We start from the raw sequence: 25,718 nt of genomic DNA on the forward strand, positions 1-25,718 counted from the left end.
GCACAGATTAAAATATCTTAAGAGACACTCGTAATGTGAGTATGTTTGTGTTTGTAATGTAATCTGTGCATTATTTTTTTTCCTATGTATGATGACATCAGAACAAAACGTGATAATATATATTATTTTCAAATGGCTTAGTATTATTTAAATGAACGCAAGTTTACTTTGTAAGCTCATTTAGTGGAATCGAAAAATTGTTCGGACAATTTTATAGTTTACTAGAATTAAAGCGTCTCACATTTATATTACTTATTCGAGTTACTCTATAAACGACGCTTTGTAAGTCTTATTTCTTTGATACTAATTTATCGTGTATTTTAATTTAATATTATTCTATAACGTATGACAGGACAGGACTTAAACTATGATTGGTCTCAGTCTGTAGAACTTAATCTTGAGTTATTTTGGACTTCGATTGTTATAAAATTTGTTATTTGGTATACTTAAGTGTTCTTTTACTTTATGCTTCTTGTATTCTTCTTCTTATTCTATTTAACTTTAATGTTAATATTCACCCTTCCAATAGGTTTAAAAAATCGACTAAAGATCATTACAACCATGGAGAACTAAATTTTTTCTAAAGATTTCTAATTATAAATAATAAAACTGTGAAACGATTTCTCTTAATGACTTTTATTAAAACCTTCAATTTAAAGGGATGCATTATTTTTATGGTAAATGTATACACACTATTGTTTAAAATGTCTTGCATTACTAAGTGCTTAAAAATCAATGAATTAATTAATCATACATTATGTATTTACATTATTGAAAAGAAAAATTTATCTCATGTTTTTATTTCCTATAGTGAATCAATGTTAAAACGCTGTAATTACAATCAATTACATTACCAGCTATAAAAAAATGTTGTTAATCATTTAAAGCCTCAATGTTTATTATGCAGAGCACAAAGCGTAAGACATCTTTTTAATTCAAAACGGTAAAGTTACTTAAAAGACACTTCCAATACTACCTTGAAGCAACCTTGATCTCAACGTCAGGTCGAAGTAACACCTTGAACTTAGATACAATGAAAGGTTTTAAGCAAAAAAAACTGCTTCAATTATTGAATATTTTTTTCTACATTAACATTTTTTTTCTCTTGATTGCTTAAATAAAGCGGTCAAATGTAAGGTCTTAGCGGTATTAAGTGGCTTCAAGAATTGGGACCGCAAAAAACAATGATAATTGATTTCCGACTCAAAAACCCGACGGTTCGATTCTTCTAGGAAAATGTTCCGACCGAAAAATTGTATCGTGATTAAAGACCGTTTTTATTAAGACAAAATACAGGTTGTGTTCACACAGATAATAGTGTTAAATAAAGTTTATTAAATATATACATCGTATAGTACAGTCAATATAAATATGACTGTCTGTTTGTAACGTCAAAAACGTGATGTCCTTGTTCCAGATATAATATTTAATAATATTTTTGAATATAAACTTGAAGGCCCGGAAGGATAAAGAGACGTGTATCATTGATTAATTTGAGACAATAAACATACACAAGTTATTACTTAACATATTATTTGTTAGAGCCTAGTTATAGAATAATAGGATCGACCGTCGCTCAAGTAATATGACACGCTGTTTAAGATTGAATATCGTTTTGTTATACGTTCGTGACTCCAAGTGCAGTTGCGTTTTAAGACGCCCGTCTGAACCGTTCCTTGAGCGGTGAATCATAAAAGTAAAGAGTGTGTATGTACAGGAAGTGTCGTATTATATGAGAACCTGGCTATGTGTTTAATGCGCAATATAAACATTCATTAATTTATGCTCTCTGCATAACATACATGGATGGAACGGTTTTATTATTGCAGTAATGATACATTAAATTGGTATATTAATTATGCAATTAAAACTAGCTGTGTTGATAAAAAGATATTAAAATAATATAAGGATGAAATATTTCTGTGAGCCATTTGATACTGAAATCATTTTAATGCTATTTGAACCCAATTTACGAACGTGCTTTTTGCCGATCGTTAGTCAGTTTGGAATGTAGCAGCGTATTGGCAAATGGAGTCGGTAACTTTGATAAATATGACTCAATTTATATAAAAGTTTATTCCGCTACGTATCCATAGTTTAAGCGTTCCATGATATCTAGTTATTATTAATATGTAGAAAATTTATAATTCACTATCACTCGTTAGACTTTCGTATGATATAGAATGTTATTTAAATTAATCAATGGGAAGAATTATTTGTTTACTAATGAATGATTTTGTACGTAAACAGATGGATATATTTTTATGAATGTGACGTAATTTGTATAATTAGATTAAATTAACGCTCAGAATAATATTATGTTCACGTTTTATTTGTCGATGAAATACGAATCTGGAGGCGAGTCAGCGGGGAACAGTTAGTTATGTATATAAGGAAGAACATCGTTTGTGAGACATGTCTGTGCCTTTAGTGTAATGGCTTGGCACTGCAATGCTTTTGGCAGACTGTGTAAGCGATATTTTCTCGTACAAAACGCCTTTGTCTTCACTCCTCTCTTTATAGGACATTGATGTTTAAATTGCTTAATACAATAAGATGGATTTCGGTTGTAACGAATCATTTATATAATAAAGTCTAACATATTTCAAAAAGTTCAATCGAAAATTTCCTAAAAGATTCCCGTTTCATTATTAAGGGTTATATTATATTCAAATAAATCAAAGGGGTACTTAAAATGTGAAACGCAATTTATGTTTAACGAGTCCCTTGTATTGCCCCCAGTAAGTAATTGACATAGGGAAATTCAGTCATTGAAATGTGTCAGAATTATAGTCAGGGATGGCGGACGAGATGCCACTTCCCACGGGACTAGAGCTCTCGAATGTTACAATTGAAGACTAGAAAATGTTCAGGATCTCTCTATGATGTTTACATGTGGAAAACACGTGGTAGTATAAATTATAACTGTTGCCTATCTATTTCTTTGTATTTTTTTTTTTTGGGGTGTGATAGGGATGGAGCAATAAATCTTGTTCCTACTTACAATATACAGCTTTTGGAAGTATGTTTATTTATATGCGAAGAGAAATCTTATGATTACTCCTTAAGTACAGCATTTTGGTTAAAGTTTATAGAAAAAAATCCCTAAGGAGTTACTATTAATTTATGTATTGTAGAGATTTTTTTTTAACGTTAAAGTCAACGTCATCACAATTTTTTTCTTCGTGTAATGATAATAAAAATTGATGTGGCTAATGCATGGTCTTAAAATACCACAACGCACAATTACGTTGCAGCTTCAATTAAATTTTGCTCTCGCAATGTTAGAATGCTCCTGATTTAGGTCAGTTATTTTAATTGTCACATAACACATTCTTCTAATTACTAACTCGCTGACGCCAACAATTGTCTCATCCATAAATAAGTTAAATTTTTGTGTAATATTTTTCGTCATTCTTATGAAACCGCAACGTTGCGAACAACTGCCTTGATGCGGTTGCAAATATTTTGTCTCTTTCAAACAATTGTCAAGTTCAAGCTGTCTGAGTGGAATGAGAGATCGGAGTACAAAGAGTGGTGTTTCTTGTATTTTGTTAAAAGTGCAATAGTAAAAAGATTTAGTAAAAAAGGGTCTTTAAATGAGCCCTGATCAACGCAACCTAAGTACCCCGTTGATGACGTGGTGTCGTTCATGTTCTAAATGCTCTTGGCACATATCCAAGGACTCACATCGGGCCTTTGTCTGTTTGTCTGCCTCTTTGTCTACCCAGCTGTAACTCCATAACAAGCAAGCTTTGTTTCGCGACAAGTGCATTCTATGGATTATTTATGAACGCAATTATAGATCAATGTGTCGTGTTATGTTTTTTAATGTTTTGCCTCTGGTTCTTGACTGTCATATAAATTTTACGTTGCGTTATTGGAGCAATAAAACTTCATATAAATTCTACAAAATCATAAAAAATATTGCTATATATCTGTTAATACGTTCAGTACTTAGCCAAAGTAAAGCGAGGGTTTGCTTCTATTATTATAGCAGGAAATCATGGGATACAAACACCCCCACACACATGAGTATAATCTGGCCCCTACAATAAGCGGTCATGGTATGGTGTAGAATGCTGTTGTCGGCCCATATCAGTTTATTTATTTAAAGGAGTCCTGTCCGAACATCTATCATATGGATTATAATGCTTAAATGATCGTAAATTGCGCGGTTATTCTGGTTTAATTCAACTGAATTATAACCCGTTGTGATAATATTGGTCAACAAAATTTATTACATATCCAAATATAGTACAAAGCTTAGTGAATTTATTTGTAAATTAGCTTTACATTTCGTCGTTGTCAATAAGAAAATTCATAGAATTAATACTTAATTGCCATTATGTCTGTCAAGACTTCCTTTCGATACGTTGTCCTTTATGATAGAGAGGAATCGTTTTACCACAGCTTCTATGGAACCCCAAAAAATATAGATTTTTTTTTGCGCAACAAGTCCGTTTTGAAGCTCAAAGCGAGTAGTTCGCCAATAGCTCTAGTAGACTTGTGCATATGAATCTGAAAAGGCTCAGCTCCCTCTGTCTAATGGTTACGCACAAAAAGGCTACAGTTTTTCCTGTAAGTAAAATAAAGGCTATGTTGTAACTGTAATATTCGTACTCCCTACTGTTTAATTAAAATATTCTTTTTGATATACAATATATTCCTAATTCAGATGAATTGAATAGATGAATAGATAACGGAGATCGGTTGTCTAACTAATATTTCTTAAATAACGCTTCTGTTATCAAAATATGTTAGGATACTTTGGCATCTTACTTATGTATTTACATAAAGCGAATGACTGTACGATTATAAAAGTCTATATATTATTTCAAAGGCGTCATGTGCTTACAAGATTCCCATAATCCTGGATACATATATTTCGGATGGGTGACATTAATCACTGTTGTAGTCTGGATGTGGAGGAAGAGATTTAGTAGTCTAGACGGTGAACTTTACAAACCACTTTAAGGAGGTCCTTCATTATTAAAGGTATTTAAGTTTAACTCAGAAGTCGCTGATACATTGGTTTTGTTTTAATAACTTGAATAAAATGTTATAATTATATCATTGGTTTGTAATTCCGTCGTATATACGAAACACAAACTAAATTCAACCTTGACACGTTAGCGTAAGATGTATTTGAAGTTATCACGCGATGTTAGTTACTAGTTGTGTTAGCCGAGCTTCAGATTAGGCGATGCTTCTTTGTTTGTCACTATTATATAAGCATTTCTTAATTTATGTACTCGATACCTTTCAAGGAAATCAAGGTTACTGTCACACTTGTTTATTTGAGATACTTAATGAATATTGTATTTTTCCGTTTGATAATGCGCTTATGTTTAAACATTTTATTTATTACTATTATAATTCCGCAGTTGTCTCATAACAGCCTGATTTATATATACATCGAACCGTCCAGTTAAATAAACATTTTATACTTTTTTTGCCATGTTCTGATAATAATGTTAAAAAGTATTGGACCTCAGGATTTATTTGGGGCCATTTGGTTTATTTAGGACGGACATAATGTAAACTCGTGTCCAATGAGCCCTTATCAGAGATCCATAATTGAACTGCTGTTTTGGCAACGTTATAAAATAAATGCCTAAACCAAGAATCCTTTTATTGTTGTGTTAATTGTTATATAGTAATACACATATTATTATAATCAATAAGATGTTTAGATGCAATCGGTTAATACGAATTAGTTTAGAAGACAAATAAATATAAGGGTAAAAAAAACATCTATAAAACTGTTTATTTAAGTGAATATTAATAAGATGAATAAAACCTTTGTCTTATTCATATGAGGAATAAGAAAAAGAGGCTACTTTAATCCGGCGTGACTCATAACAAGTTAAAATTATATTTAATTACAATAGAACTATTCATTTTATTAACACGAACAGAAATAAATTCTTCAACTCAAGCAAATAACACTTAATTATATAGTTGATATTAAGTTTTATTCATATTTTGTATTTACAAGTTTTTATGACGTCCTTGTTTATATAAAAAATAATGAGGCAAGAGTATTATGTTAATCACTGTATCTTATATATTAATATATGTATTTATTTTCAGGTAATTGGCCTCCTATCTGCAGAATAGGTAACGTTTTGTAGCATTAATTTTGATACATATTTGATTTGTATGAAGTTATCTGAACCAGGATGTTTTCGAAAATACCCATTCCTTTGTTTTTTATATGTGCTATTTTAATCTCTGATTTTAATTACTGTAGTGTTAAAAAAAATATTAACTCGTTGAAGTATCAAAGTGTAACAGACATTCATACATCCGTACATCTTTATAGCCTATTTGAAATTATACTTTATATTAACTTTAGTTTAACTGTGAGCAACACTATAGTTTTAAGTCAAAATATGGTTGATAATAAATGATAGCCAATCAATAAAATCGTACCACGACTGAGTTCAATGAACTTACAAGTTTTCGTGAGTTTTGATCACTAGGTATATTCGCATGTTTATCAGGTTACCTAGACGCTAGACTTTCAAAGTTCATATCAATCTGTAAGTCACTTCATAATTGCCAGATCGATGGGAGTATTCGCTTTGGTTTGATTGTTTATAATGTTAATTTCATACAAATCATTGCTACTGAATCTATTCTTACTTCTACTATTTACACTTCATAATATTATACTTAATTGCGTAAGTTAATATTTTATAAAAGGAAATGCATCACTGTCTTCAGATATTCAGGCTCCACTTAAAGTTTTGAGAATACTCTTAATAAAATTAATTATACAAATAATTTATATGGTAGCACTAACCTTCAAATAATAAATCACGTAGAATACACGAAAATCATAATTTACTTTGAATGTATTCTCGACAGAATCTTGAATGTCAGTGTATTATAACATCTGAATAAAATGTAATAAATTATGTAAATTTATATTAACATCTGTACAATACTATCTAGATGTGTTTCAAACCAAATATGCTAATGAAATTAAATTCTTATATTCAAAATTAATTGATTTATATCTACGAAAAATATATGATCTTCATAATAAAAAATACTATACAAACTTTCGGTGTTGCCAGTGTTGGTGAGATTTGATTCCTCCAAAATATGGTGTCAATTCGTATCCTGTGAAATTGATGAGATAAAACAAAAGAGTCTTTGTCTAAGATAATTAAAAATGCACGAAGGAGGTCATCTAACGTTAGCTATTGTTTAATTAATAAACCGAATAATTACTTGTAACACTTAGCATCATTCGAGTATATTTTATCTATGTTTCAATCTTTTCATATATACATATGTTGCACGTCTTGCTATTTATTTATTCGCAACCCAAATAGCCTTTTAGGTACTTGAAAACTATAATACTTTTAGTAAAGTTGGTTAAGATTATACTACGGACTACAGAGACGTGACTTTTTGTTTTAACCGTTGATACTAATGGAAGAATGAAAGTATATCATAATGTATTTAAGCTAACAACTAAGAAGTTAAGTTATAAAAGCTTTAAGTAGCTTCATACCAAATTAATTATTAACTTTGCTTACTACAAGTCTCGATCGTGACATATACGTAGCGTTTGTGCGAATCGTGAATAAAAAACCATGTGTTAAGCGGAAACTTCTTAAATCACTCCCATCTTTCAATGTCTTATAAAAACAGTACGCGAACGTTTCAATTTAACTGTTGTTAAGTTACAGGTGTAATTATTCCACACGATAGATAATTAGATAACTTTCATAATTACATTGTAGAAGAAACATTGTTACAAAATGATGATATATGCCGGGAACGGACTAGTTAACCGTGCTGGTATTGTGTATAAAAAAAATATAATTGTATGTTCGTTTGTTTGTTATGACCTCAAAAACTATTGGAATGATTTTGTATTACCATCGAGTTTTATTTATACTTATTTAATTTTATTCGCTTAATGTTTATTGCACAAAAGCATGTTCAATGAGTTCATCTTATCTTATAAGATCAAATGTTGAGTTAATGTCAGTTGATTTATTTATTTTTATTTATTTATAAATATTAATGTTTTTTTATTAAATAATTAGTATCTAGTATATGTTGCCTGTATGCAAAGGTAGTCTGTCTGCATCGTTATATAAAATACATAGATTTTTAATTTAAAATAATATTTTTATTTATGTATACAAAGTTACATATACACAAGCTAGTTGGTAAATTATATTTCATCATATGTCAACATATGCTACCATCTGCGCGTACGCACGAAAATTTGGGAGCGCGTACATCACTCCCAGATACAAATGGTGTGTGAAAATCACGCTAGATGGCATTGACCGTGTTGTGAAATAGTTGGAACATTTTCATGCTACTATTATGAAATATGTCTATTTGTAATGAAAGGTAATATGATCAGCTGTCTGTCCGTCCGGTGAGATCATGTGCGTTTTAATGTATTAATTTCTTATATGTTTGTATTATTTAAGTTTTGTTTCTCTTATGTTTCGCTAGATGGCAGCAGTTGGATTAATTCGAAATTTTAATAAAACTCCTTTCAAATCTCCAAAGTATGTCGATGTTTGTTTACTTAAACAAAAAACAGAATTGCTCGTCTGTTTATTTATTTTCATTTTAAAAGTTAAATATCAAATACAATACAATCATAGTCATCACTAATCACTCCATACATTCCTTATACATACTAATGATTTATGCGACATATTTTACAAACTTTTTACATATATTTTTATCCTACATAGCATGTTTTTGCATACGTGAAAAATATGAGCATGATATGAAACAGCTTTGTAAATAACTTTGATATATGTGTGTACTGTATTGATTTTACAACATCGTAGTAAAGGTCAAACATTCTCTGTTTAGTTTACAATGTTTACGAAAACTTTTCGAGATATTTGTCATTGTAAGCTATCGAGTGCCTTGGCCTAGACTTGCATGGAAATAAAAAAAAAAATGCTATGCCGTCTCATTGTTCGAGCGATTTCATCTCGATTAAAAATTTCGTGAATTCTGCTTGTTGTTGTAACCTTGTGTTTCAAATCGATTTGATATCAAAACATAAATATTATCATTCACAAATCGAAAGGCATGATCGATTGAATTGACACTCATTGCTTCTCACATAATATATTATTTTATTAGTTTGTTTAGAGCACATTAATTTTAAACTGAAATTACAAGGAAAAACAAGTTTAGTTAAATAAAAAAGACTAAATCAATAGTCATGACCCCGAATGAATGGCGTCAAAGAGTCTGATGCCAGAAATGTGACAGAACGTAAATCTATCTGATAAAGGTCTACTTGTCCGATTGGTGTTTAAATCGTTGTTCATACATCAAATATAAATACAACACTATCAATGTGTTGAATGACAAGAATTCTAAGAATAATATATTTAAACAGAAAATACATTAGTTTGAGAATGTTTTTTGAAGCTTCGTCGGTATGTTACGAAAAATGTATTTAGTATTGATTATGTTAGGTACATACAGAGGTGTATGAGGCAGCTTTTATATAATGAAATTTTAAACAATGTGACAGTAATTTAATATGTGCTATGGGTACTCAATCGGCTGTGCAAGACTCTTTAACACGAGTCGATCATATGAGCTTTTGTCATACAGTAACCGTTATCCTCAAATAACATATGTAACAAAGTAAACATAATGTGCCTCTTAATAAACTAACTGTTATATTAGAACCGTTAGCTAGTTGACTTACCGTGGCGGTTGATGGATTCGTCACGACTGAGTTCAGGTTTTGACCTTCGCTTATATTACCTGGATACGGACAACCGCGGCCATTTTGTTTTCAGTCGTCCTAAAATTCTTAAATAAACTTTAAATTTTGATATATTTTCTTAAAGAATTATTCTTATGTACTTTTTTTTCGATCACTTCGGAAAGTCTATAAATAAATGATTTTGATTAATATCTTCTTTAAGTATTATATCGAGACATAAACGCCAAGCAAAACCGAGCGGTTATGACGCACGGTTATAATTTATATACCAATTAAGCACGAGAACGGTATATTATTTCTCATCCATGCTAAAATTCCAACCCACATATATAACTACTTATGTGAACAATAAACCGTACATAGATTCGTGTGATGTTCCCTTGACCGTGAACCGTGTTCCCACGCTGCGGCTGTTACCGACAGACACACATGCATCATGGCCGGGGGTCGTAGGGTCGGGTGTAATATTAGCTAACATCTGTTACATTATTTCTGACCTACACAATATGTTCCAGCCACTGCACTATTCTGCACGGGTGTTATAAGTACTTAAAACACCGTCCTTTACAATCAACAACATGAATAACCTAGGAATTATTATTTATATGAAATGGGAATTTTAAATTAATTCGACGACTGTACATATCTGGTTAATACTTAAGCGTATAAAAATATTACTGGTATCAGCCAGTGTTGCCTTTTGAGTTAATTTGCATTGTTATTCGTGTTATGGGGTAAAGAGTATCATCGTCCCAATTTCCGTTACCCGATACCCCCAATTCCTACCCCCGTTACCCCAATTCATTAATACGTAATACTGTTATATCATGTTATAAAAATGAATGAACAAAGAATACATAAAATATGCCAATGTTGTCTTTGTCGTGGCTTCCAACTTAATTTGGTAACTTGTGTTGTTCTTAAATTATGAGATGTCTTTTTTATTTTATTTTATTACTTAGTTTTATTTATGAAGCTGTATAAAATTAACGATTTCACGAGATCTAATAATATATAGAAAATTGTTCTGTATTAGATAATTTTATTGGCTATGAATTTGTAAATACATATCTAAAAATAAATTTTGTAATACAAGGTGTCCAATAAACGTTGCCCTACTTATGTTTTGCCAAATCGCATATCATATTTTGTAATGTGCCATCATACGTAAATACGGCATAAAGGATCTTGTTTTTTACAGTAATTTTGTGTTTTTGGTCGTTTTATTTCAAAATTTCGTTCGTAAATCATCTATAGTATCAGAGTATTATTAATTCCAGTAACTGTTTATTAGTTACGCCCTCACATTTTGTTAATAACATTTTATATGAGAGGTTATCTTTATATTAGTAACATCATGCGGGTAGTTCAGTTTTTTTTATTATTTCCCCTTTCAATCATTTATCTTCCATTCATCTCATCTATAGAAGTAATAATTGAAATTTCATAATGACCGTGATATAAAAATAAAACACAAAAATTGTATTATAACTATTAATATTATTTGTATAGAAATCATAAAATTTTCTTTATTTAATATTATATATACATACAAAGTAATTCACACAACCAATATATAATTAATTTAAATTTAAACTATTAATATTAAATTAAAATTTAAACCTAAGCTATAATAGGAATGAATAAGGACATAATGAAAAATATACTTATCATGCAACTTCTATTATATTAGTTAAATATAAAGAAATACATTAAAAGTCTAATACAAAACATTAAAACGAGACTTTACATATTTTGCAAAAAAAAAAAAAAAATTTAAACGGAGCTTGTTAGTCTTCCTCCTAAAAGTCGAGTATTCAATCTTTATTATATAGTAAGCCTAACTTACAATACAAAGACATTTTACACTTAAATATATCACAACAAACAAATTTATCACAATATAATTATTATAATTACGCCTACAACTTCTATATATGAAATCATTTTTATTACAATCAGTTGCCAGGTGATCTCTCATTACGACGATCTTTAACTTTTATGAAGGTCAAAAGAAAATGGTTTTTAAACATGGTAATTGATGTTTACTGTGAAGGAAGTAACTTTGTATCAAAGAGAATAGTTCTTAATATCATAATTCTCGCCATCAATAGTAAGCTACTTTGAGACCATTAATTTGCAAAGAATAATCCAATTGAATTTTAAATATTTTTCTGGCCACCGAAATGCAACGGATGCCAGCACTTACTCATAAGGTAAATGCAATAAATTGAGCAAATCATACCTTAACGTCTACTTAAACTATTTCATCACTTGGATGAGAATATGTTGAGGAATTTGGTTTTAATATTCAACAGTGTGGTGATGGATCTCTTAGCTTTTTTCTTCGACACCGTCTCCTGTCTGAGGAAGGGTTCTGAATATGACTTCTGCATGGTGGAGTTGATGGCTACCTCGGTGTCCCTGACCGGTTGATATTTGTACTCCTTGACAACTCTCTCTTCATTGGGGTCATATCTGTACAGCACGGAGTAGGTACGTTTAACCTTCTTGAGAACTTTTGGTGTGTTCGCCGTTCTCTCGCTTTTGCATCTCTTCACTTTGTTCCTCTCGTAATAATCTATGTAGTTGTCAGCATCTACATAAATGACGCGCTTCCCTAAAGCCTGCTCCCTTTCCTTCTTCAGGCTTTTCCAGGATGCTATCACCGATTCACGTCTGAAGGTTTTATTGGGATTGTGGCGGCTGATGAGATAGGGTTGCTCCTCTTGGATGTTAGATGTTTCTTTCAAAGGTGAACCCCTAGGACTCGGACTGTAGTCGACCTCGTAATCATCTCTAGAAATCTGAAAAGATGAGAAACAATGTTTTAATGAAAGTGTAACTAAATACCTTATCTCTTACATTCACGAAACGCTTTATGAAATTATTACTGTCTCGTCTCAATAACGTTGTACAAAAAATGCTAATATTTTTTTTTAAACACGCTGTTTACTACGTTATTCGAGCCCTTCATCCAACATGTCTGCTGGCACCTGTCTTTAAAGACATATATTATAATCATGGAATTTTTAGCAGTCTAGGCCTATTATAATTTTTTTTCAATGAATTGTCGGAAGTTTATATGATGGATCATCTTCATTGTTTACTCCATTTCAGCTAAACGGTTATCTCGAATCAAAACGTTAATAGATAATGTCTATACAGCGCCAAATGTTGTGCAATGACTACATTTCTTATATTTTATTTCCATAGTGCTTTCATATATATTACAATTTCGTAATATGTTTTGCTGTATTATATTTTAGTTTTACTATTGTGTAACAGTTCTGACGTTTCTCGTGTTCCCGTAGTGTTGAAGCGGGAGTTGTATAAAATAATGGGTCACATAAAAATAAACTTTTTTTTTACTACGTTGACTGACTTTGAAGAATGTTACATCTAGCTAATTTTAATTAATTATTTCTCATTATTTTCATATAGTTAATAAATTTTTTACACAAACATATCATCTATAAAAATAAGTGTAGTGATTTTAAAATATGTGTACAAACGTAGTAATAGTGAAATACTAGTGTTTGGCGTATGTCATAAAAAAATTGTAACTATTCATACTAAGATGTACACCTTAAAGCGTGTGACGGACCTGACAAATAATCCTTTAATATATATTATCAAGGATAACCATTCGTAATTATGTTTTAATGGCGTGATGTAAAAATGCAAAAACGCATTTAGGTCACGATGTAAACGGGTCACATTAAAAAACGTTGCTATAGGTGTCAGCTAACACTGCCATAAAAATGTTTATTTACATAACAAATTATAACGACATTTGTATTAATGACGTGTATTTTTTAAGTTATTTCGTTATTATATTGAAATTTTGATCCATGCAACTACTTTTTTTTATTAATTATGATAGAATTCAGTTTTAATTCAATAGACATTAAAAAAAAATTAATTTTTATTTATAGATAAACTATCAGCGAGCCTATTTTGTGCTTTGATATTTCAAACTCTGCTTTCATTATAGTGCGAGAGGAATAACAATTTATATATATCAATAAAAACGTAAAAATAGATTCAGCAGACCAAAATTATTAAACGCTTTTAGAACTTTATTACAATGGATATAGAGTTAGTTTTGGCAAAGACGATACACGATAAGAAATGCACATCCGAATAATTGAATGATGTGTATTTATAGATCCAATATCAAAACGTATGTTTATATTTGTAACGAGTTATTTTGAACATTGTTCAATGCAATGCCAGTAAACTCTAATATTTATAATGTCATAGGCGGGTTAAATTTATAGCTAGATTATAACATTAGTTGTTTCAAACGGATAACACCTGCTAATAAAATATTAAATGCCAAGATATTTAGCCTTTGGCTTTACTAGATCGGATCTAACATGGATCTTACACGCGATCGAAAACTTTATACCTGAGTCGATTATAGATTATATTTACTGCATAATTTATCCCGTACTATCATTGAAATAATATCATTACTACCAACTTGCGATACTAACTCGAATTATAAAAATTAGATCGAGATATTTGCAACAGTATCCTTGATAGCTATTATATATAGCGTTGCGAGTTTTAAATTACATTTTATTTATATTTACTTACGTCTTTAAGTGTGACAGTGAAATTAATTCTGTCAAAGGAGACGTTATGTATGCATGACTCGGTCAATGTTATGCATGAGTCGAGTTTGTTATTCAGAATACATCATGTCTTTTGGAGGATAAGAGCAAAAACTGGTGCAGACTAACATGTAATTTTAATAGTACATTATAATAAATTTGATATTCTGATAGAAATGACAAGTCGTTTAGATAGAAAATTTTTTTTTTCGTTTCTAAATCCATTTATAGTTAACATTGAAAAACAAGAAGACATGATTTTAATATTTTTTTGTATACGTTTTTTGGGTGCCTTTATGCATTAAAACAAAACGAATTTACAGGAATCCTGTCTGATAATAGACATACTTTTTAGTGGCATTTTTTTAGAGAATTATTTTCTAAGAAAAAAATTACTTATTTTTTTAAGGTCTATATTTTTTATATTTTGTTGTTTGTTTGTATTGATAGTTGTCAATGGAAAGTATTATATATAATTTTACTCTATAGTTGAAGGTCATTAACCCGTGTGAAATGTGTGTGACAATTAAATATAGCCGTGACGCGTACATATATTGACTAATACTAACCTACGCAATTTTAACATATAAATTTTATATGAGCAAGCATTTTTATATATTTTTTAATAGTTTTTGATGATAAATGTAGTGTAATCCCTTTTTTTTTATCAGATCTCAGTATATATATATATATATATATATATATATATATGTATTACTGTCAAGATTAATTTTTTCTTTGTCAATTCGTCATTCATCATTACGAGGTCCAGAGAGCAGCACGTTCACAACTTTCGAAATCAAAAACCGGAATAACAAGTGACATTCGGTGATTGTTATACCACTAGCCGTGTGTCTATTTAAAATTTGGGGAAAGTTAACATTTAAGTTAGTTGTAGCAAAAACTAGATAATTTAGAATTTAACTTCTGACACTACTATAACTTTCTATTCACAACTTTCTTAGACGGTCGGTCTAACAATGTAGTAATAATTATTTTCTTATTAAACCAAAATCCAACAGGGTTTTTCTGAGCGAGCGAGAATTTAAGAAGCTTTTTTTAGTAATATAGTTTATTTTCAGAAATTACTAAACAATTTTACATATCAATAAAACTAAAACGGTTAGCGTTGAGGTTTAATATTAAATGAACGGCCGAGGCGAAAGATTTATGGGACGCTTAACTAATACCGAAACACTAAAGCTGTGAAGGTCATCCCCAAGAATCACATCTAGAAGTCTCCAAAATCGTAAAACAACTACCAACAGCTATTAGGAATTCCATACGTATATATCTCAATCTCTCACAAAGAGCTCATTCAAGTTAGATCAATATCTGTTAAGCTATCCAATTTTGGAGCCGGTAACCGTGAAACCGGCGGCAATGTCAAGAGCTGCACCACAAAAAGAAACTAATACCATATTCAAACGTCAGACACGCTCGAGTTCAATGACAGCAAAGATAGCGCCTTTTAAGATTTAAACAGGCTCTGATGTTTGCGCAACGACGAACATACAGCGTTCCGTAAATGCTATACCGAATATGGACAGTTTTATATCTGGCGTTACGACACATAATCGTCTAGTTTTATATTTAAATGTATCGGATTAATTAATGTCCGTTCGTATGAACTCACCACGCTCTCCCAACTGCCGCCGATGATGGTTTTGTCCAACATTTTAGTCTCACAGATTATAATCCTTGTCACTATGTCGAGTCTGTTCAGTTTGATCTGAAGCCGATGTATGAAATAGATATTTGGTAATATTCTTGTTTATGTGTTACGCGTGTTAGATCACGTATTATCTCTGCCGTACCGGGATTTGGCACTGTATACACTTCGCGCTTTCCTTTGCGACTGAAACGAATCCATTCGGGAATGATATTTATAGGTCGTTCTGGTCGGGAGAGGGCGGGTTTCAGGAAGACGATGCGTGTGTCTTCCACTTAATACCTAGTCACGCCTTCGTATTTTAGTGTTGTATGTTATTTAGTTCGGGGAAGCCCGTCTATTATAGACACAGGTACAAACGTCTTCATACTATAGGAAATATCTTTAAAATATTTAGCTTTCTATTGTATTATATAATTCAACTCTTGGTTTGTAATCACTACTCAAAAGAATTAACTGTATATGAAAACATTAAGTTGTATTGGCCCATAAATAAATTACGATTAAGATTATTTTTATAAATATTTAAATATATATTTTTTTTCAATAGAATTTGTGGCATATTTATCTTCAATCATATACCTCATTACTATAATATTAGTGCATTCGTTATATTGTTTTTTTTTACCGTCCGTAAATAAATGTGTCAGTGTACAATGTTTTTGGACCAACGACCCGACGCCAAATTATGTCGTATTGAGTCATTCGATTCATCTATATTGTCACATTAGTCTTACACGTTTAATAAAACCGTTCGTTATTTACAAACATTTCACACTTTCTATTGTTAATAATGCTTTGAGAGGATAACACTTAAAAAGTTGTACAAAATTATTTCTCTCTCAATAAAATTCCTTTGCTCCATTTAGTTGTTTTATTCACAAAAAGGAGTAAAAAGGTCCCGAAACCGAGTGAGTCACTATCCCTTCTTCATTTGTGTTTACATTAAAGGGATGAGTATTCAAGTTAAAGTAATTTTAGATATATTTATAAAGCACAAAGCCTTCTAATAAAAGCTACCTAATAAGAACAATTCATATCACAAGGACGAGTTTAAATGCCACATGTTTTATTATTTCTGTTTTAAATTCATTTAGAACAAGCGTTGAGCTGCCAGTAACGTATTTTGTTAACATTCATCGTATCTCTTTGTGTTTCTAGGTAATAAATCTGATTAAATTGTTACAAACTGACATTTTTCTTTAGTGGAATTTTTTTTTAATTTTCAAATTTATCAGAGCTTGAAGCGTCGCGACTGTACGCCTTTTGTATAAAGTTAATGATGTTATATTTTTAATTATTTGGGACTGTAGATCTTCATACAAAAATTCGTTACTATTAGTTATTATATATTAACATTAACTGAGTTTACACACCGTTAAAATTTATCTGATCCAGGCTTTACAACCGACTTTTGGGTTTGAGTGTTCCGCTTTGGATGCACTCGAATTGAATGCATTTGACGTCATAGCAATATCCGATACCATCGTTACAACCGACCACCTAGACTGTGTATATTATGCTCTGCCCGTGTTCGATATGAGGTTGTAATCTATACCGCTGACTGTACAGTCCAATGACATCATGTGCATTTGGCTGGGGTCGATGTTTTATGACGTTAACAACTATGTATTCTACGCTAACAACTGTGTACATAACATTAAAAACATTGAACTTTTTCAGATAATATGATTATTGATTATTAATTAATTATGTAAATGCGTTTAATTAGCTGCAATATTTCGATGGACCTGGACCGTTGAACAATTTATATTAATTTTATTGCATTTTTTTTTTCACAGTCAACTCTTACGACTTTGATTGGTTTTATGATTGATAAAGTACTGAATGAGAAATTAATGTCTTTATTTCTTATATATTTTTATTCATACTTCTATAATATTCTTGAGCAATAGCGTTTTATGTACTTTTGATTGTGGTTAGATTAAAGTAAGTCATTATTCAGGCAACTAAATGTTATATAAAAATTTACATCCTGTTGAAATCTATACAAAATAAAGAAAAAACAAAATTACAAGTATTTGTTTTTTTGTTCATTTGAAATATTAATTACGGGTATTTTATTATTTAATTATATCATTTTTTTTAGTTTGTTATGTAAAATTATATTAAAACATTTAGCTCGAAACGATGCCCTAATTTGTTAATGTACTTTGAAACAGACGAAGTGCGTTCACTGAGATGAAACCATTTTGAATGTCATAATCTAGTTAAGATAACTTAATATAATAACCCAATATTCTATCCCGCTTATATTATAAATGCAAAATTTTGTGTTCATGCAAAAAAATCTATTACGGGTAGAAGAAAGAATAGTTTTATTTCTTCTAACTAAATCATACGCTCCAGCGAAGCAGGAATATCAATCAGACCTAAATAATAAAATAATTTAATTAGCATATTAAACAACAAATTGAAGAATTATCATCACATTATATGAATGTAACTTGAATTTAGTACTAACTGTGACGTCACGGTCAACTGGCCCTATATAAACATTACATGAACATGACACGAGCACAAAGTCAATCAGATCGCCCGTAACGTCTTCAAACAGCGACCCAATTCAATATAATAAAAACGTTACGATTTTATAATTCGTGACATATGCGTTACAATAATTTAACAAGATCATTATATTACATCCCCGCAATGAAACGTCTGGATTTATTCCAATGGTTCTGTATAACAAGGAATTAATCGCGGCTATTTGGCAACACTGTATCGGTTAAAACTAGTGTCATATTTACATCGCACTAACGTTAATATTAATTCGATCGTTTGGAGATATATTTATAATACAAATGTCTGTTACGTCACGTGGATATTAATCGAAGATTTTTTTATGAAATGTTACAATCATACAACTTAAGAACCGCTTGTATGGTGAAAGCTTGTCACGATGTATCGGTTTTTGTTAGTCTAAGTCTCTGAGACAAACGCTACTGTATAGATTTTAGTGACACTTTTATAATAATATCAGTCTAACAACCTAAGAAGTTAAATTAATAATAATATATTTATTTAATTTATCAATTTACATGTTATAACAAACGTTGGCGTCCACACAAGGCTACGCCTGTATCGTGAGCATCGAAATGTTCCAAATTGTACCAAATTAAATAAGGATATCATTAAAACGCAAGCCCGAGTATGTTAAACACAAGTTTGCATTATGATGCAACGAACATACGGAACGTTAGTTTATCATTTAAAAATCTTTTCATATTATAGTACTTCACTTACTTTACTGGTTACTGAATGATGATTTGGGAAACGCTCCTTATGTAGTGTGACCGTGTACAAGTGGTAGTAATGCTGTACAATTGATATAAATAAAGACCCTGATAGTCTTTGATCTTACGTTGAAGCTTAGAGAATGTAATATGTGACAATGCTGCTTTGGTGACAATAAAAAAATTAATTATCGTATACTTTATTTAAGTACATATAATGTTAATAATTTTTTTAATCTATTTGATATCGAGTTGTTGCTATTAAAAGAAAGTATGATTTTTTATGATCCGTGAGTGTTATTAGTGTTAACTTCTTTTATGTAGTCTAAGAGGCAATTTAAGTGAAAGCCTTACTTAACGGACGTTTTGCAAATGCTTCGTCATTGTAGCAAACGAAGTAAGTAGCAGATATAGCGTCTCATGCTCAAAGAGAAATGATATTAAAAGTTTTTTTTTTATTATAACATATGATAAATCGATAAATGTTCAATATTAATAGTTATTATAACGCTAACAATAGATTACATTTACCTTGTAAAGTCACGAGTGTATTTCAGACATTTCCAATCAAACAACGTATAAGCAATGATGATGAGAATGTGAATTATGAGCCTTTGAAACAGGTGACATTTTAAACATAGATAATTGAAATTCAAACTCAATAAATAGCGGGTAGTTCGTGTATTACTTAAACATATATTATATATTTGTATAAAAATATATATTCAAGTTAATAGTCCTTTTGTCATGTTGTTATGTCACGTCTTATTTTTCTAATTATAAAGTCTTATAAATAACTAATTTTTAAGTATAAATTGATTAAATGAATACCGTCAGTTTAAATAATACCAATGAGGTATAAGTATGTACATATTTTTTTTAATATAACTTGATATTAAATATAAAGATGCATACACACGTGCGTATCGAAGTTTGTTTACGGCCACTGATGCAGATTGTCTGCTGACGTGGGCACTATAAATAATATATTGACCTAGTTCGATCTGCGGTCTACGAAATCTGTTACAGGGGATTGTTTCAGTGAAAGCAGCTATTTTAGATATTCCCAAATGGATGCGTGCTATTATTATAATATGCTATACTCCGTCCCGCAACTTCGTCTGCCTTGCCAGATATATTGGTTAAGTTTTCGTAATTGCACTTACAACGCAGCACTGAACACCATGCTCATAAAATTTGTTTTTTTTTTTTAAGATAATATGAATATAGTGAATGAAGATGTCAAAATATTTTTAGATAAAGGTCAAGTGTCAAAAAAAGGTATTGTACTTCTAAACATTCCATTAGTTTTGTCTTTATTGGCAGACAATAGTAGACCTTTACCTGGTAACTTATGTTAAAGATTTGATTAAATATCATTTTCATGATTACTATTAAAGTTACATAACAAACGAATTAATTTGGACATAATGTACAATGTTTTATATGATCTTTTTAAAAAAATATCACATCCATAATATATTTATTTCATACATCTCTGTTATTATAAATCGAATCATTTCTATGTAATAATGGTGTTGCGGTACAAGTGTCACGGATGAAGTAAAATGGGTGTGACCCAAATCGATCGAGTAATACGTAAACATTCTCTGAATCTGATGTTGTTTGCTCGAATTAACGTGACGTTTTATGTATTATAATATATAAAAACTTTGACAAAGATAACTATATTCTGCTACTGTTTTATATGTAATACAATTATTTAATATCAATATTTTTGGCACTGTTTTTTTGTTTTTAATGTATTATTTTTTCGATTAACTTCATGTATAAGATATGTTTTGAGATGATGTTTAGTGACCAATGTATGTGAACGAAAATCAATATCATCATCAAATACAAAATGAATATGCACCCACATTTATATTAGTATATTATTTTTTGTTTCAAACAGACCGATGGTAATGTTTAAAACTCCTAAGTTTTTAAATTCACGGATTGTTTGTGATGAGTGTTTTTTGGGCTGTATTCATGAAAACAGCTGTTCCTATTATTAATGACGTCTGATGATAAGCAAACATTTAGATTGTAATCATTAATAGTTCAGATTCATTAAGTAGGCTCAATTATTTATTAAAAATGTTACGTAAAGATATATTCTCATTTTTTTATACGGAACTGAAAATTTGTTTTGAATAAATATAAATTGTCGAAGATTTAATAGTCGTTAGGTATAGATTAATCTGATTTATATTCTTTATAACTATTTTTAATTCTAGATTTATAAACGTTATATCTTTACAGATTCAAGTGAAGCAGACACATAATATTAGGTTCATTTATGCATTATCGTTTAGCCACTGTTAGCTAACAGTCCCCTATACTTAATAGTATGAGACTGTAGCGCTCTCTCCTGTGTTTTAACATAACAAATGCACTCCACACCGATGGAAGAAAAAAAAATCTGTTATATTAGATCTTAGCTTTTCTAGAATTTTGATTTTATTTTATTTTTTGCGTTATGTTACTTCTATCACATCTTTCATGTTCGAACATTAGTCTTAAGTTATAATTTAAGATTCAGATAATTTCTAAACCTTTACAATAATAAAATAATGAAATTTTAATATAACTTGCGCTTGTAATGAACTTATAACAGAAATATAATATACGAAATGTGTAAAATTAAATGTTATATTTGTAGTCGTTTTAATACAATCATTTAAAAAACAATATCATTTATATTTAAATGATGTACAAAAACTCGTATTAAATCCGTAAAAACGACCGTATGTATAACGTATTTCACGATTCCATATGGTTTAAACACTCAAAGGATTAATTTAAAATACGCACATACATTGTGTCCAGTATTTGGATAAATATTGAAGTGTTGTTGTTGTGTTTTATAAAAGTTTAATATAATATTTAAATCGCATTAAAAATCGTGAATGCGTTCAGAATAAATCCATTTGAAATAGCTTCAAATAAATCCGATATTTATGAAATTTTGATAATATATCATATAAATATTACACGCAGAGTTCACAAACGTTTTCTGACGTTGCTGTAGCGAATTTAAATAACTCTCTGTAAAGGGTTTTATTATGTAATGCTTTTAAAATTTATATTATCTTTGAAAGAAGTTTCTCTGGCAATTTTTTTTTTGCTTAGCGTTTCAGTTATGACTGATATAAAATTAACTTTTAATAACACATGTATTTCGCTATATAACCAAGGTAGGAATTATAAATATTTGTATTCTTGACAGCGCTTACGGTTATGTAGAAAGTGTCACAGTAAAATATTCCCTACTGCTTTAACATAAGTCATTTTATTGTTGTGCTAATTTTAGCTGTTATAAATCATGAGAGGTTGTGAAAGCCTTTGTGGTTTATTTTAGGGTCGTGTTAGGTTTAAGGTCACTGTAAAGGACCGGATGGTAGAGTCATATCAGGTTGGATTCAAATGTTTTATATCATAAACATGCTCTAATAGACGGTCGTGTTGCCTGAAAGCATTTTATAATACGGTGTCATGTTTAATGTAGAGTTGAATATAGTTTTAAAACTGTTTGCTGTATCCATGTATGTTTCTTATAACATGTCCTCATTAATATATTCGTTGTACTCGTTAATAAAATATTTAATTTGTTTTTCAATACCATTCTTTCGGCGCAGAGCTTCAAGAAAATGTGTTATGATTACGTGATAATTGTCTTATTTAGAGTTGTATAACGCGTGATGATGTAAGTTAAATAACATTCCCTTAAGAGTTATTTTGCACTGAAAAATGAGGTGATTTTATAATACTTAAAAAAAATATCGAACAAATATTGGCTTTGTTTAAGTTTGCTAGGTCGGGAAACAGGTGACTTTTCCTCGATCTGTACTACTATATCCACGGCACTTTTGTTTTGTATGTATGTACTTTGTTACGTAAACCTTAATCCGTAACGTAATATAATCCGTTCAACACGCGCCCTCATTCTATATCATAAGTCGGAATAACAAGAGCTTCATTAAAACCCAATTCCTTACAAATTTATTGACATCCAGATAAACAACAACTGCCTCCAGTAACGTATCAGTAGGTTAACATTTGGTAGTCATCGCGTGAGTAATTTATACATTTATTATCTTTGGATTCATCAAACAACTAGAGCAGCTAAGATTTTTAACATTCCCTCAAGTTATCCCACTTTGTGCGAAGATTTCTTTAAGGATTGATGTTTTGATGTTGTTTTGTCTGTTTCATATCTATCTGTTCGTTTCTAAGTTTTATACTCAATATAGCAAAAACTAAACGGATTTTAGGTTTATTGACGGCACTAATTAAATATTTTGAATCTATTAACTAGGTGTTTCAATGAGAATTCATAGATATATTATAAATATAGTGAATTACGTATGTTATTTTGTAACGTCGATATAGGTAACTGGATTTCTTGTTATAATGATGTATTCCTTAAAAAGGGTTCACAGTTTAATTCGGCTGCAAGTAACCGAATAAGGCTCAAGCCCTCGGATAACAACTGCGATTGCGTTATCACGTAAATGTTAACGGTGACTCCTTTTGTTTTTGTTATTTTTTCTCTCTCTCTCGGTCGTAAGATAATATTATATAAGCGGAACTGATTTAATGTTTTATTCTCGATTGAAATTCGAGATTCTTTCGTGTCTGAGTGCATCTTATTTTTCTCATTACACTGTTTGTTTTCATCGTCCTCGTTTCCTTTATTTAGTGTAACCCCAATAACGCTAACTTCCTGGAACGCATTAAGTTCTTAGAAGTTGTCTTTCTGATATTCTCGAGTCCTAGCTCGTTAGCCGTCTCTCTGTGTCTTAATTTTCGGAGCCCTGTAATATGTTATACTCGGAATTCGCATACATTATCCTTTTGACGTTTTTATGTCCAATTACTTATGCATATATTGACATCTTTATTTTGTTAAATTCAATATTTGCTTTCACATTTCGGCGTAACTGACACAGATACATGTTTAATTAATTATCAGCGGGTAGTTATGCTTTTGTTTTTTTTTTTTTTCTGGAAAATCAATAAACCTTATTATAAGGCAGCATAAAATATGAACATTATATTTTTTATGTTTTGCTGTAAACTTTAGATGGGTTAAGGATGCTGCGGTTCGGAGAAACGGTTTTGGATATAAAAGTGAGATCTAAAGATGAATAAAATAAAATTTTAAACCGCAGAAAATATGAAACGTTCAAAATGACCGTGGCCTAAGGGTTATATGGGAAAAACATAGATGTGTTTTTTTTTAAAAAAAAAAAGGTTTGCATGAAATAATCTCTTTCACAAATAATTTATTATCTGCTTCAATAAAACATAAATATTAAAATAGAGAAATAATGTTTCTTAATTTCGTAACAATATTACAGCATGGTTGGTGGTGGGTAGTTGTTATCGTGCGCGGGCGCAGTGAATCATAGGCTCTGACATGTTGCGAGAAACACGTGCTCGCCGTATCAGCTGTTTGAAGTACAGAGCGGAAACAATGGAGTCAGAACATACGTTATATAAAAAATATTATTGCTATGAATATTTATAGAGTTAAATAAAATAATATTTATTTTTTTGTGAATAAACTAAAAAAAAATCATATAGGTGTCAGCTCCATACATTTCATAATTTAGTTTTCCAGCTGTTAGCGAAAATTTCAATTGGAATATGTTGTTAAAATTATTAGTAAATTTCTATGGAAGTCGAATTTAATAATTTGGTGTTTGTGAAAATTTAAAAATAAATAATTAAGTTTTGTAAAAAATAATACAACTATTATTCTTAATCTAACATAACAAGAAATATCTCTTAAATAGAGAAACGTATTAATCCGTGACATCAAATGTGGAACATCGAACAAGAAAGCTAACTTTTGACTAGATTTTACATTACAGTCACGTAATTTTACGTAGGATTTAGAGCATTTCGTGGAATGTCGCATAATTCAAATTATAATGAAAGGAAAGCGTTTCACAATTCGTAAAGTATTTAATGTTTTATTTTTCTTTAATCTAATGACACGGATCTCATCTCCCGGGAACTTCTTAATTACGATGCGTATTACGGCTTCTTAACGGGGTCGCATCCTACATCTGTCGCGCGAATACTGACACAACGTTACATCTAACAATTTTGATACACCTCACAAACAATTCTAATCTCTATTGTCATCGTTTTCAGTAGTGATGCCGGCGATCTTCGCCTATACAGCGTTGTTGGTTGCTTTTTTTTTTTTGCACTTCTCTCATGTTACACCATGAAGGTTACGTTGTTTGTTGCGACTTGCGGTTTTGATTTTCTTGACCTGAATAGTTTTTTAAATAAACCGACGTAATGGACGTATTAGAGATGGTGTCTAGTAAATTACAGAAACATCGTCTGTGGCAACGATTATCTTTAGTATGCTTTGTATACTTATGTTTGTAAACAGA

General features: G+C 30.4%; 2 protein-coding genes across 3 annotated transcripts in view; one reads left to right on the forward strand and one right to left on the reverse strand.

Annotated features, from left to right (window-relative positions):
• LOC116775869 (dual specificity tyrosine-phosphorylation-regulated kinase 2) overlaps window positions 1-25,718 on the forward strand; it is an 85,035-nt gene that overhangs the window by 45,979 nt on the left and 13,338 nt on the right. The window lies entirely within an intron of this gene.
• On the reverse strand, window positions 11,229-16,248 carry LOC116775870 (uncharacterized). The gene is made up of 2 exons (XM_032668875.2): window positions 16,007-16,248; window positions 11,229-12,555 (listed from the first exon to the last, which is right to left on the reverse strand). The coding sequence occupies exons 1-2, from the start codon at window positions 16,046-16,048 to the stop codon at window positions 12,019-12,021; spliced, it is 579 nt and encodes a 192-aa protein (XP_032524766.2). The 5' UTR covers window positions 16,049-16,248; the 3' UTR covers window positions 11,229-12,018.

The sequence above is a fragment of the Danaus plexippus genome, chromosome 24 (assembly GCF_018135715.1).
Source record: "Danaus plexippus chromosome 24, MEX_DaPlex, whole genome shotgun sequence".
In the NCBI taxonomy this organism is placed as follows: Eukaryota; Metazoa; Arthropoda; class Insecta; order Lepidoptera; family Nymphalidae; genus Danaus; species Danaus plexippus.